At 47.2% G+C, this 12429-nt stretch overlaps 1 protein-coding gene across 1 annotated transcript in view; it reads right to left on the reverse strand.

Annotated features, from left to right (window-relative positions):
* Nucleotides 1–789: 789 nt before the first annotated feature.
* Nucleotides 790–12429, reverse strand: part of CCDC180 (coiled-coil domain containing 180) — a 59897-nt gene continuing 48257 nt past the window's right edge. Inside the window, exons 32-39 of the mRNA XM_066254341.1 lie at nucleotides 9793–9859; nucleotides 8873–9014; nucleotides 7045–7205; nucleotides 6021–6158; nucleotides 5145–5256; nucleotides 3162–3267; nucleotides 2301–2436; nucleotides 790–1128 (exon numbers count right to left, since the gene is read on the reverse strand). Coding sequence (XP_066110438.1) covers nucleotides 976–1128; nucleotides 2301–2436; nucleotides 3162–3267; nucleotides 5145–5256; nucleotides 6021–6158; nucleotides 7045–7205; nucleotides 8873–9014; nucleotides 9793–9859 — 1015 coding nt within the window. The 3' untranslated portion in view covers nucleotides 790–975. The remainder of the gene's footprint in view (nucleotides 1129–2300; nucleotides 2437–3161; nucleotides 3268–5144; nucleotides 5257–6020; nucleotides 6159–7044; nucleotides 7206–8872; nucleotides 9015–9792; nucleotides 9860–12429) is intronic.

The following is a 12429-nucleotide window of genomic DNA, read 5'->3' on the forward strand; positions in this document are numbered from 1 at the left end:
GTCGGGTCGCTTAGCGGGTGAAAATAAAAAAAGGTGACAAGGAAGACAGCAGGATGGAGGTTTCCAGAGAGAACAATCGGAGTCTCAGAGGAGTAATGAGGCCCTTAGGAAAATTAAGGAGGCCTAGAAGAAATTTTCCAAGAGGCTGTCATTTGGTCAGGCAAGCTGCCAGGCAGATACCCAATCAACACTGGATTAATTCTTTGCTGGTTCTAGGAATCAGGGCATGCTTGCAGTTATAACTCACATTTTGTTAAATGTAAAATATACTATTTTCCAGAAGATTTAATTATTTCATTTTCCAAGAGGAAGTGCCAAACCTGACTTTTGGAAGTTCTTCCCTTTGAAGTACTGGTCGCTGTTTGTTTGTTTGTTTGTTTGTTTGTATTTTTCTGAAGCTGGAAATGGGGAAGCAGTCAGACAGAGTCCTGCATGCGCCCGACCGGGATCCACCCGGCACGCCCACCAGGGGGCGATGCTCTGCCCATCTGGGGCTTCGCTCTGCCGCAATCAGAGCCATTCTAGCGCCTGAGGCAGAGGCCACAGAGCCATCCTCAGTGCCCGGGCAAACTTTGCTCCAGTGGAGCCTTGGCTGCGGGAGGGGAAGAGAGAGACAGAGAGGAAGGAGAGGGGGAGGGGTGGAGAAGCAGATGGGCGCTTCTCCTGTGTGCCCTGGCCGGGAATTGAACCTGGGACTCCCGCACGTCAGGCTGACGCTCTACCACTGAGCCAACCAGCCTATTCCTGTTACCCAGCATCCCTGCTAACCACGTGGAACTCCTCCTTTCACCTCAGTCGTCTTCATTGGAACTGATGTCCATGTGGGCAAGGACCACACTGTGCTCCGGTCACTAAGAAAGCTGCACTGCTGGGCACAGAGCAGGGAGTGATGGAGGGATGGATGGATGGATGGCCGGCTGGACAGATGGATGGACAGATAGAGAGATCGAGAAAGAATCCATACAAAAGGAGCCTTTATTTGGGTGAGCCGAGGATGTCAGCGTACAGGCTCTGGATGGTGCGCACAGAGCGCTTCCAGCTGTCCTTCCAGCGCTGGGCCTCCTTTACCTGCACCATGTTGAAGTCCTGGATCTCCTTTAACTTCTCTTCAAATGATGCTAAATATTTCTAGGAGCAAGGAGGCAGCAGGAACCCATATGAGGAAGGGTTTCTAGACTCTGTGCCCTCATAGAACACTGTAAACTGCTGACCGGTAGCTTTTAACTCACCCCAGGCACTGGCAAGAGTTCCACAAGTCATTTCTCATGTGTTTGCCCAACAACCAATTGGGCAGGTCTGATTGTTGATCTTGTTTTATAGATGGGGAAACTGAGGCTCAGACTGAGCCTTGTCTGGGGTCACCCAGCTAGAAAGAAACTAAGCAGGGACTAGGACCCCCATCTACTAGACTATGGACTTTGCATGTCCTCCTAACTGCTGCCCCCACTGTGGTCTCCCCAGGCTTAGGGGTCTTAGAGGTCCTGGCTTCCTTGGGTGCGGAACTCTCTAGGCCTCAATCCCTTGCTGAACTCAGCAGGCAGCGCCGTTCCCTCTGCCTGGGACTTGGCAATGGTGGCTGGGTGAGGGGAGGCCCTGGGCACTGTAGGCTTTCCCAAAATCAGGGTCAGCCTATATCTGGGCAGAAAAAGGTTACTCTCTGGGCCCCAGGACCAAAGGTCCACATATCTTCAGAGCTTACAGGTCCCACCAGTGGCCTTTGGGTATAACCTCTCGTTCAGGCAGACCCATGGGTGTTTAACAGGCACTTGGATTCTAAGCCTACCCCTGCTACTCCGTAGTGGCATAGAGGGGGCACTTTCTTTAAGCCTCAGTGTCCTCATCAGTAACAATGTAGAAGTAATTCTACCTTCACTATGGGATTGTCGCAGGGATTCAATGAGATGCCTCATGCTGAGAACAGAAACTGTCAACTGTTCCACCCACTGCACCCAGGGCCTCCATGCCTCTAACTCTGTCCCTTTGCTCTGACTCAGTTACTCCTCTGGAAAGCCTTTAGTCACCCCTCCCCCCCAATCTGGGTGAGGAGTCCCTCTGCTGGGCTCCCACAGCAATGGGGCTCATGCCATCAGACCCACACTGTCACTGCAACTGGACAGGATTAGTGGCTCACATGCTTGTGTACGAGGACACAGACTGTCCTGAGTGTCGACACTGTGCTCTGGGGCACCCTGACCTGTATCATCTGCTCCATGGCTAAATGTCAGGCCACCTGTGATGGGAAGCTCCCTCCTGCCCTGCGCTCCCTTGGACACGCCTATCCCAGCCCCCTCTCCACTCACCAGGTAGACAGCATCTCGGGCTTCCACAGCAGCCAGGTGGCCCAGCGTTGTTTTGCTGGTGATGAACGATGACGTTTTCCGGAGGAGAATCTTGGTTTGGATGGTTAGTTCAGTGGGTTTGATTCCAGGCCATGTCCTACAAATAAACTTGCATGTAAATGCCCCATAGGCTTGGCTTTATCATTAACAGTGCACCCACTAACCCTGGTGGAAAAGATTAGCATTTACTTAAATGTCTTAAAAGAAAAACCCTCTGAGCATTTAATGTTAAACTTCTTCAGTTCCTTTTTGTATTTTCATACTGTTTTGATCCACATGAATATACAGTCGTGGGTTCTGCGTGTGGAAGAGGAATGCCTCTAGTTGCTACTCATTTCTGGGCCTCCGTTTCCCCATCAGTTGGCCAGCCTGGTGGCAGTCACCGGTTCCTGCTCCATGTTTTCTAGTATGCTGTTAAAGCCACTGCTAAGAACTTAGCTGGGAAAACCGCTGCCTTACTTCTTCCAGGGTCACTTTCTTGGGACACAGGGACAAGCATTTTGATAGCTGTCATCACACATTCATGGTGCCACTAGCGACCCGAGAATATGCCTCATACTGGGACCGCCCTCCTTTCCTCTGTGGGCCCCTTTGTGGGTCCTAACAGCCACTGAGTTCTCAGTATATGCCAGGGGCACTCCAGTTTCATTTAACTTTCTCTTTATAACACCATGTAAGGTGGGCTGCCATGCCGATTTCCTAGATGAGGAAACTGAGGCATAGAACATAATGCCTTTTCCAGGGTACCAGGTGTGTTATTCGGCTGTACTACCCCCAGCAAATACAGCCATTCATGGTATGCCTGCTGGTCTTGGCTCTTACCTGCTCCCCCGTTCAGTCAGAGGCTTCTCACTCTCTTCTTCCAGGGAGAGCCCGGCGAGTTTCCTCCGAATGAGGATTGATAATTTCTGTTTGGGGGGCTCCATCTCTGGCAGGCAAGAGACAGGTTACTGACTGTGACCTCACCACAGCCTGAGATCAAGGGGCCCACCCCCTGACCTGACATATAGAGAAATGAGGGCTTATTCTCTTCTCCCCACTTGGAGTCCCCGGTAGGAGGCAGGGCCCCCTCTCACAGAGAAGCTGAATGCACCAGATATGAGGCTCTACTCGTAACTTTCTTTGTAATTCATATTGAATCTTTTATTTTACTATAACAAATCTTTATTGTCTTTGTAATAAAAATGTTAACAAAATAATTTAATTACTTAACAGGTTAGTGATAAATGGATAACATTTAAGATATGATTTGAGTCTTTCTATAGCTATAAAAGTAAGATGCACATTATAAAAACTTTAAGCATCACCTAACCTGGAGAAATAAAAGATTTTAGAAGTCTCTCATAATCCCAGCCACCAGAGGTGATCATTGTCAACAGTCTGGAACCTGTCTCTCTGTCTTTCTCTGCCTCTCTCGTGCAGATTCGGTTCCAAATATATGAGTATGCATGTTTATATTGTGCGTGTGGTTTTTGAAAATGGTATCATAGATAAGTATTGAGTATCAACTTGTGCTTTCACATACAGTATTCCTTCCTACCTTTCCACGTTAGCATAGAGACTTACTAACCCCACTTTAAAGCTGAACAGTATTCATTGTACTGTTTCGGCCAGAATTTAGTATTATTTCCAACTCTTTGCAATTTTAGTGCTGTGATGACTATGCTTTAAAATATATCCTTGAAAAACTGCGCAAATATTTCTGCTGGATAAATCCCTAGGGTAACAACTGCGAGGTCAAAGGTGTGCACATTAAGAATTTTAACAGGTACTGACAGAAGGTTCTCCAAGAGAGTAGCGTCGAACAGTACACTTCGCCAAGGTCTCTGTGGCCTTTGGGCTGGCTGCCTCACATTCTCACCAGGGCTGGTGGCCACTCTATTTAAAAGCTTTGCAAGGTGGTTGGTGAAAAGTGAAATCTTCATATTGTTCATATTAGCATTTTCATCACCAGTAAACTCAAGCACCTTTCATATTTACTGGCCACATAAATGACTTCTCTTTTGAAATGCATGTGCTTGTCCTTTGTCTCTCTGTACAGATTTAACCTGGCAGGGTTCTTTGTACCACAGGGATAGTAGGCCGCTCTGTGACCTTTAGGCTATTAGGAATATTGTTCTGCTTTGTGGTTTGTCTTTCTATCTCTCAGCGTTTTCCCTTGTTTTTGTTCTGGCCACGGAGAAGCACCAGCCATCTACTTCATGGATTCTGGCTGTCAGCTCAAACTTAGGAAAGCTGTTCCTAGCCCAGGTTTATAAAAATATTAACTAGCAGAGTTTCATTTTCTACATGTAATCTTTGACCCATTTGAGTTTTTTCTTTTTCTTTTTTTTTTTTTTCTAAGAGAAAGAGAGAGACAGACAGACAGGGACACACAGGAAGGGAGAAAGATGAGAAGCATCAATTCAGTTACGGCACTTCAGTTGTTCATTGATTGCTTTCTCATATGTACCTTGACCGTGGGGCTCCAGCCGAGCAAATGACCCCTTGCTTAAGCCAGCGACCTTGGAGACATGTCTATGATCCCACGCTCAAGCTGGCAACCCTGTGCTCAAGCTGGTGAGCCTGTGCTCAAGCCTCAGGGTTTTGAACCTGGGTCCTCAGCATCCCAAGCCACTGCTCTATTCCCTGTGCCACCTCCTGATCAGGCAGATTTTACTTTTTTAATTAAAAAAATAGTCACTTAGTGGAGAATCTGTTTTCATTCTGGTGAAGTTGGGGGGAAGCAAACGTCCCACCCAGGCCCATCAGCCTATGCCTCACCAACTCCCTGGGGCGAGGACACAAAGGGGTCATGCCACTTACTTGCAACCTGGACATCATCTATGGTAACCACTTCATCCAACTGCAGCAGGAACTTCTCAGTGAAGGTGGCCAAGCTGGCTATGAAAAGCCGGGCATACTTCCTGGTAGTTTCCTGGAGGAAACACGAGGAGCCCAGGGCTGGAGGCAGAGGAACTTGCCTCTGAAAGCAGGCTGAGGCCCTGGCTGGTTGGTTCAGTAGACAGAGCATCGGCTCAGTGTGCGGACATACCGGGTTTGATCCCCGGTCACAGCACACAAGGAGCGACCATTTTCTTTTCTTCTCTCCTCCTCCCTCACCCCCTTCTCCCCCTTTTCCTCTCTTGTAGCCAGTGGCTTAACTGGTTTGAGTACCAACCCCAATGGGGGGGTTGCCAGGTGGATCCCGCTCAGGGTTCATGTAGGAGTCTGTTTCTCTGTCACCCCTCCTCTCACTTAAAAAATAAAAAGCAGGCTGAGGGAGGATGTGAGGAGTCAGCCGGTAACACAAGACCAAAGCCATGTGTCAGCTGTATCCAAGTTAATTGGCATTGGCCCTCAACCAGGAGGCCTCTTCCAAGAGGTTACTTGGTTTGAAGATAGGAAATGATTCAGAAATGACCAAGGAACAATTCACCAAAGAACAAATAGAACTAGACATGGATCTTGAAATAAAGTTCTCATTAGTAATTTTATAATTACTGTAGAAATTAAAAAATGCAAGTTAAAACAGCCATAATGACCATCTTCACCTAGAAACCCTGCCCACTCCCGTCCCCCAGTTTGGCCAGGGAGCTGGCAGAAAGCCGTGCTCAGTGCTGTGGTGGGCTGTCAGTGGGAATCTCTCTGGAGGGCAGAGAGCCGTCAGCCCTGGACTTGGGAGTCAGTGGCACCACTGACCTCCAGCTTCTCCCTGGTTGCCTTGATCATGACATCCAAACCTTCCTGTCTTTTCTTTTCCACTAGACATAGAGATTCCATTTCTTGTAAATGTGCAGGGTGTCCAAGATTTGGGTGGAGGCTCTGGGCATTTTTATCCTTTAATTAAAAAAAAAAATTCAAGAATCAGCAGTGATTTCAACCACACAGTTTTGAGGTCAGGGTCAAAAAGTCATTGGCCCATGTCAGGAGTTGGGAAACTTTTTAGCTGAGAGAGCCATGAATGCCACATATATTAAAATGTAATTCCGTGAGAGCCATATAACGACCCGGGTACATTATGCATTATCCAATAAAAATTTGGTGTTGTCCCAGAGGACAGCTGAGATTGGCTCCAGCCACCCGCAACCATGAACATGAGTGGTAGGAAATGAATGGACTGTAATACATGAGAATGTTTTATTTTTTTAACATTATTTTTTTTATTAAAGATTTGTCTGCGAGCCAGATGCAGTCATCAAAAGAGCCACATCTGGCTCGTGACTTCCCGACTCCTGGCCTATGTTCTCTGTGAATTATAGCAATGGCCAGCCTGATGTGTGCTCTGACCAGGTGTATGAATGGCCATGCATGGGCAGAGAAGGCAAGATAGGGCACAGCTAGAGCCCACTCTGAGGGTAGGGAGAGGGCAAGCTGGGTATCTGTCCAGCACAGTCAGGGCTTTGGTCCAATGAAACGAACTGTATCCACATTCCATGGCTGCAAGGACCAGGTAGACAGTCATTGTTGATCTCAGTGACAATGGCCACACAGAACCCAGCTGACCCACCCATTAAATTCAACAAGGAGTTTACTGAATGCCTTCTGTGAAGAAGCCGTAGCCTCCACTCTATTTCTCTGATGCCCAGTGTCCCTCAGCCCCCATCCACAATCCCAAGCCCAGTCCAGTGCCTTCCTGGGACTCAGTTCTTCCTATGCCCTCCGTCCATTTCTGAACCCCCAGAGCCCCTGGTCCTGGAGAGGAAGGGCTGGTCCTTGGACCCACCTTCCCTTTCTCCAATTGCCGCTGACGATCCCAGTACTGTTCCTGGATCTCTTTGAAGGAGGTGCAAAATCTGTTCCAGTTCTGCTCCTTGAAATTTGCCATCACCAGCCAACACACCTGGGGCAGGAGCGCCTCAAAACTCTTTATCTGGGCTCGTAATTCTGTAGACATTGGGGGTGGGGGACCAGGGGAGAGGACAGAGCAGAGCCAAATTGCTTGAGGTGATTTTTCCACCCAAAAGCCAAAGCCATTTCCCAAAGAGAAAGGCTTGGTGTTCAATGTGGTAGTAGCTATTTCATCAAAAGGGGTGCTGTGATCCAACTAGTATAGAAAATACTGGATTAATCAAGTTCAAAGGCATTCTATACTCTGCAGGACTTTTCAGCTCATCTAAAATACATTGTGTCTTTAACAGTTATCTAATCCATTATCTCTTCGAGTATTGCCCTGACTCAGTCTCCTTCCTCTCTCTTTGGACCTCTAAATAGCTCCATGTTAGACCTGTTCTTTCCTCCACATCTCTTCACCTTTCTTCCTGATTTTCATCTGTTTTTCATGTTGCACTTTGGATATTTTCTTTGGATTTACCTTCCAGTTCACTGATTTCATCTCCACCAGAAAATAATGTTTGTAAAGCCATTTATAATTTTTAAATTTCAATTATTTATTTTTCCAATTAGGACTGTCCCCTAGTCCTCTCCCTCTTCTATCCATGTCGCCTTTCACTCAACACAGTAGGCCTGTAACGGGCCACCAAGTCCTCTGACTTACCAGAGGAGTAATTATGACGTATAACTGCATAAAACACACATGGCTGTGAACAAGATGCAGAGAAACACGGAGAAATGGACAAAAGGCGGGGGGGGGGGGCAATGGTCATGTTTTCACAGCTCCTTCACCTCCCTGTGTTCATGTCCCTATTCTCCTATTCTCCAGGAGGCGGAGTCTGTGTCTATCAAGTTCATCTAGCTCTGCACAGACCAGGCACACAGTAGGCACTGTGGAAGGATTCTTCAAATGACTAGACAAAGTTACCATGTGACCGAGCAATTCTATGCTTCATTATAGACCTCAAAGAGATTAATACATATGTCCACACTAAAATATAAACATGAATGTTCAGGGCAGCATTATTCACAGTAGCCAAAAGGTAAAAACAATTAAGTGTCCATCACTGAATAAATAGATAAACAAAATGTGGTACATGCAGAAAATGGGACATGATTCAGCCATTAAAAGGAATGAAGTGTTGATACACGCTGCAACACGGATGAACCTTTAAAACATCATGCAAAATGAAAGGACCCAGTCACAAAACACCACATACTAAACGATTCATTCATATGGAAGTCCAGAACAGGAAGCTCCGTAGAGACAGAAGGCGGATGAGTTGTGTAGGGCTCCAGAAGTGAGGGAGGGACAGGGGGTGCTGAACCTGACAGTGGTGATGGTGGCACAACCCTGAGACTATACTAAACCCATTGAATTGTGCACTTTAAATAAATGAATTGTGTGTGTGTGAATATCTCAATAAAGCTGTCAAAAATATCTATACAATGAACAAAAACATTTTTAGTTATAAAAATCACCATGTTTCTCAAGGAAAGGGGACCATTGGTGGGCGGAAGCATTGTCATTTCCTCTAGTTAAATCTGATCAAGGTTTTTACCTAATTCTAAGATGTTGACTTTTCATAGATAGGCTCTCTGCTTCACCTGGTGACTTCTGGATCAGAGAGGTAATATCCAGACCAGAAGGCCGAAGTCTAGTGCAATCAGTGGCCCCATGCCCCCCACCCCTGGGACCTGCCCGTGGCCGCCACACCCACCGATGAGGCAGGAATTGTGGTAGTCATCCGTCTGGCTCTGGTACTCCAGGATCTTCTTGCTGATGTTCTCCGCGCACTGCTCGAAGGTATCATACATGCAGTCAGGCCTGGTGACTGAGCGCTTCTCTTTACGGTAAAACTCCTTCAAGAGAGGGTTGACAGTGTGTGGGCATGGACCCTCACATGGGACTCTAGTCCATGCTCCTGGCATCCCCCACCCTGCTCTCAACACCTCCGAGCCTTCTCTCCTGCTGTCCCCTATGCTGGTGACGTTCTTCTTGCTTGTCTGTCCTCTTCACCACTGCCCATGTCACAGGGCTGTGCAAGGCACAAGTGAGTGACCAGCAAAATTCTATTTATCCTTCAGGACCAAAATGGATCTCCTTTCCATGACCAGATTGAAAGCATACTAGGGAGCCCCAAGCTGGATACAGACTGTGGCCACTAATATGGATGATCTGAAGCTCCTATTCTAAGAACTCACAGCTCAGAGGGAGGCAGACAGGAAAATGCACAGACACCCCTATGCAGAGTGTGCTGCAATAGTGTACTGAGTAGCTTTTATTGGAGGACCACCCATGTGCTGGCTCATACGGCCCCTCCTGTCTCCCTGTGGTGCCGCCATGTCTGTCACTCTCCTGCTGGGCACAGGTCTCAGGGACAGAGACAGGCTTGTTCCTCTGGACATACCCAGTACCTGACATACAATTAGTGTCCAAAAAATGTTTGATGGCTGGATAAATGGGTAAATGAATGACTGAGGTTTAGCTGGGTAGCCATGGTCACGGGGGTTGGAACCCCTCTTCCTCAGTTTCACCCACGGGGCCATGATCAGCAGAATGCAGGAGGCAGAGACAGCCTGGGACTTCTGGCCAGCGGCCAGCAGAGGGGCAGGCAGAGGTCTGGGGCTGCGCTCTCACCTCCACGATGTTCATCAGATGCTCGTTGGTCTCCCAGAGGAGGGTCAGGATGATCCCTTTGAAGTCCCTGCAAGATACACCAGACAAGTCCCTGGGAGGCAGAGTCTAATCACACTAAATGCTGTGGAGAAAACCAAACGGACAGAACATTCTGAGGATTCTCTCCTTGACCAAACTTTATAGACAGGCCCGGCTCTCCTGAGCCTGCTTTTCAACTAGGCCTCATCGGTGGGCATTGTCGCTTGCCTGCCGGGTCTGTTTCAGCAAGCATTCTGCTAAGTCAGTTTAGAGACAATCCCCTACCCTTGATCGCTGATCACCCTGGCCAGCCTACAGCTAGAATCCTGTTAAGTAGGGTTAGCAAGAATCCCAGTACCCTTGAATTTTCCATCCACTGCCCCTCCTCACTCTGCACATTGGCTATAAGTCCCCACTGTCCTTGTTATATTCTGATTTGAGCGCCATCACTCCCCTATTGCGACACTCTTGACACCTAATGCAATAGTCTGGAACAGGGGTCGGGAACCTTTTTGACTGAGAGAGCCATGAACGCCACATATTTTAAAATGTAATTCCATGAGAGCCATACCAACGACCCGTGTACCTTATGCATTATCCAATAAAAATTTGGTGTTGTCCCGGAGGACAGCTGTGATTGGCTCCAGCCACCCGCAATCATGAACATGAGTGGTAGGAAATGAATGGATTGTAATACATGAGAATGTTTTATATTTTTACCGTTACTATTTTTTTTATTAAAGATTTGTCTGTGAGCCAGATGCAGCCATCAAAAGAACCACATCTGGCTTGCAAGCCATAGGTTCCCAACCCCTGGTCTGGAACAAAGTCTTCCTGACTGTTTTAACAAGAGTCAGAATAATTTTTTCTTTAACATCTCCCGCCTTCAGTGCTCAGGAAGGACCATCTCCACCCCACCCCCCCCCTTGATAAACTGGGGACTTCCACTAAAATCTATCTCTACCTTGATTAAATTAAGCTCAGGCGAAATATGAATGACCCTGTTTCCCTTTCACTTCTTTGCATTCCAGTGAGTATTTTCTCCACGTGTTTGTTCCAATTTTATCTCCTCCTTTGGGCATGTTCTCTTCAAATCTCCTCTTACCCCACTGTGTTCTCAAAGGTTCCTTAGAAATTTGAGGGAGGAGGGAGCCAATTTTTATTTTATTTTATTTTTTTTTTTCATTTTTCTGAAGCTGGAAACAGGGAGAGACAGTCAGACAGACTCCCGCATGCGCCTGACCGGGATCCACCCGGCATGCCCACCATGGGGCGACGCTCTGCCCACCAGGGGGCGATGCTCTGCCCATCCTGGGCGTCGCCATGTTGCGACCAGAGCCACTCTAGCGCCTGAGGCAGAGGCCACAGAGCCATCCCCAGCACCCGGGCCATCCTTGCTCCAATGGAGCCTTGGCTGCGGGAGGGGAAGAGAGAGACAGAGAGGAAAGCGCGGCGAAGGGGTGGAGAAGCAAATGGGCGCTTCTCCTGTGTGCCCTGGCCGGGAATCGAACCCGGGTCCTCCGCACGCTAGGCCGACGCTCTACCGCTGAGCCAACCGGCCAGGGCTGGGAGCCAATTTTTAAAGGTGGTCTTTTTTCTTTGTTGTCCTTATTTACTGTTGTTGTCTCTTGGCTGGCGGTTATCTAATTTTTCATTGCACTTTAACCCACAGAACTTAAAAAATTTATTTGGAAACTTTAATAAATTTCCATCATTTTCATTGTGATTTCCTCTAGTGTTTCTCAGTGTAACAATCCTGTCTTACTATAAGGAGGCCCGTGGGTGACACATGGGAACTCTCTCGCTCCTTTCCACAGCTCTAAGAGGAGGGTTCTTTTCTACCCACTGTGCAGAGGGGAAGACTGAGGCTTGTGGAGAAGTCCCAATGTGGAGATCAAAACATGATCAGTCTGATTCTATTTTCTGAGCAATTAACCATTGTGTTTTGCCAGGAAAGTCTTCCTTTCAGCGATTTAATAAATTCTCAATTTATTTTTTTTGTTTAGCCTATGATTTTTTTAAATCACTAAAGAGCCATGGTGCCTCCACATCATGCATATCATCCATACCATTCAGCCACATGAAAGAATGAATAATGGACACACGTGACAACTTTGATAATTGATACATGTGACAGCTTCGATGGATCTCAAGAGCATTATATTAATTGCAAAAAGCCACTCTGAAAAGGTCATATACTGGATGAGAACATTTATATGACATTCTCTAAGTGACAAAATTATAGGGATGGAAAACAGATTAGTTGTTACTCAGGGTTATTGCTGGCGACGGAGGGGGTTGGATGTGACTATAGAGATGGAGCAGGAGGAGATTTTGATAATGACAAAAGTGTTCTGGTTTTGGATTGTGGTGATGGTTACATAAATCTACATATGGGATAACATGACAGAACTATATGAAACTGAGAGACAGTTAAGGTTTAACGAAGTGAAATGTCTTTGGATGTGTAGGGCGAGGAAGTGTCTTGCTGCTGATTTGGACACAACTTCTGGGCCACCTGATGGAAAAGCCACCCTTCTTTGTATGTTCACAAAGCCCAAGTGATAAGAACAGTGGGGCTGAAAGACTTGATATGGAGCCCTGCGATGGTGGGGCGTC

This window comes from Saccopteryx bilineata, chromosome 2, assembly GCF_036850765.1.
Source record: "Saccopteryx bilineata isolate mSacBil1 chromosome 2, mSacBil1_pri_phased_curated, whole genome shotgun sequence".
In the NCBI taxonomy this organism is placed as follows: Eukaryota; Metazoa; Chordata; class Mammalia; order Chiroptera; family Emballonuridae; genus Saccopteryx; species Saccopteryx bilineata.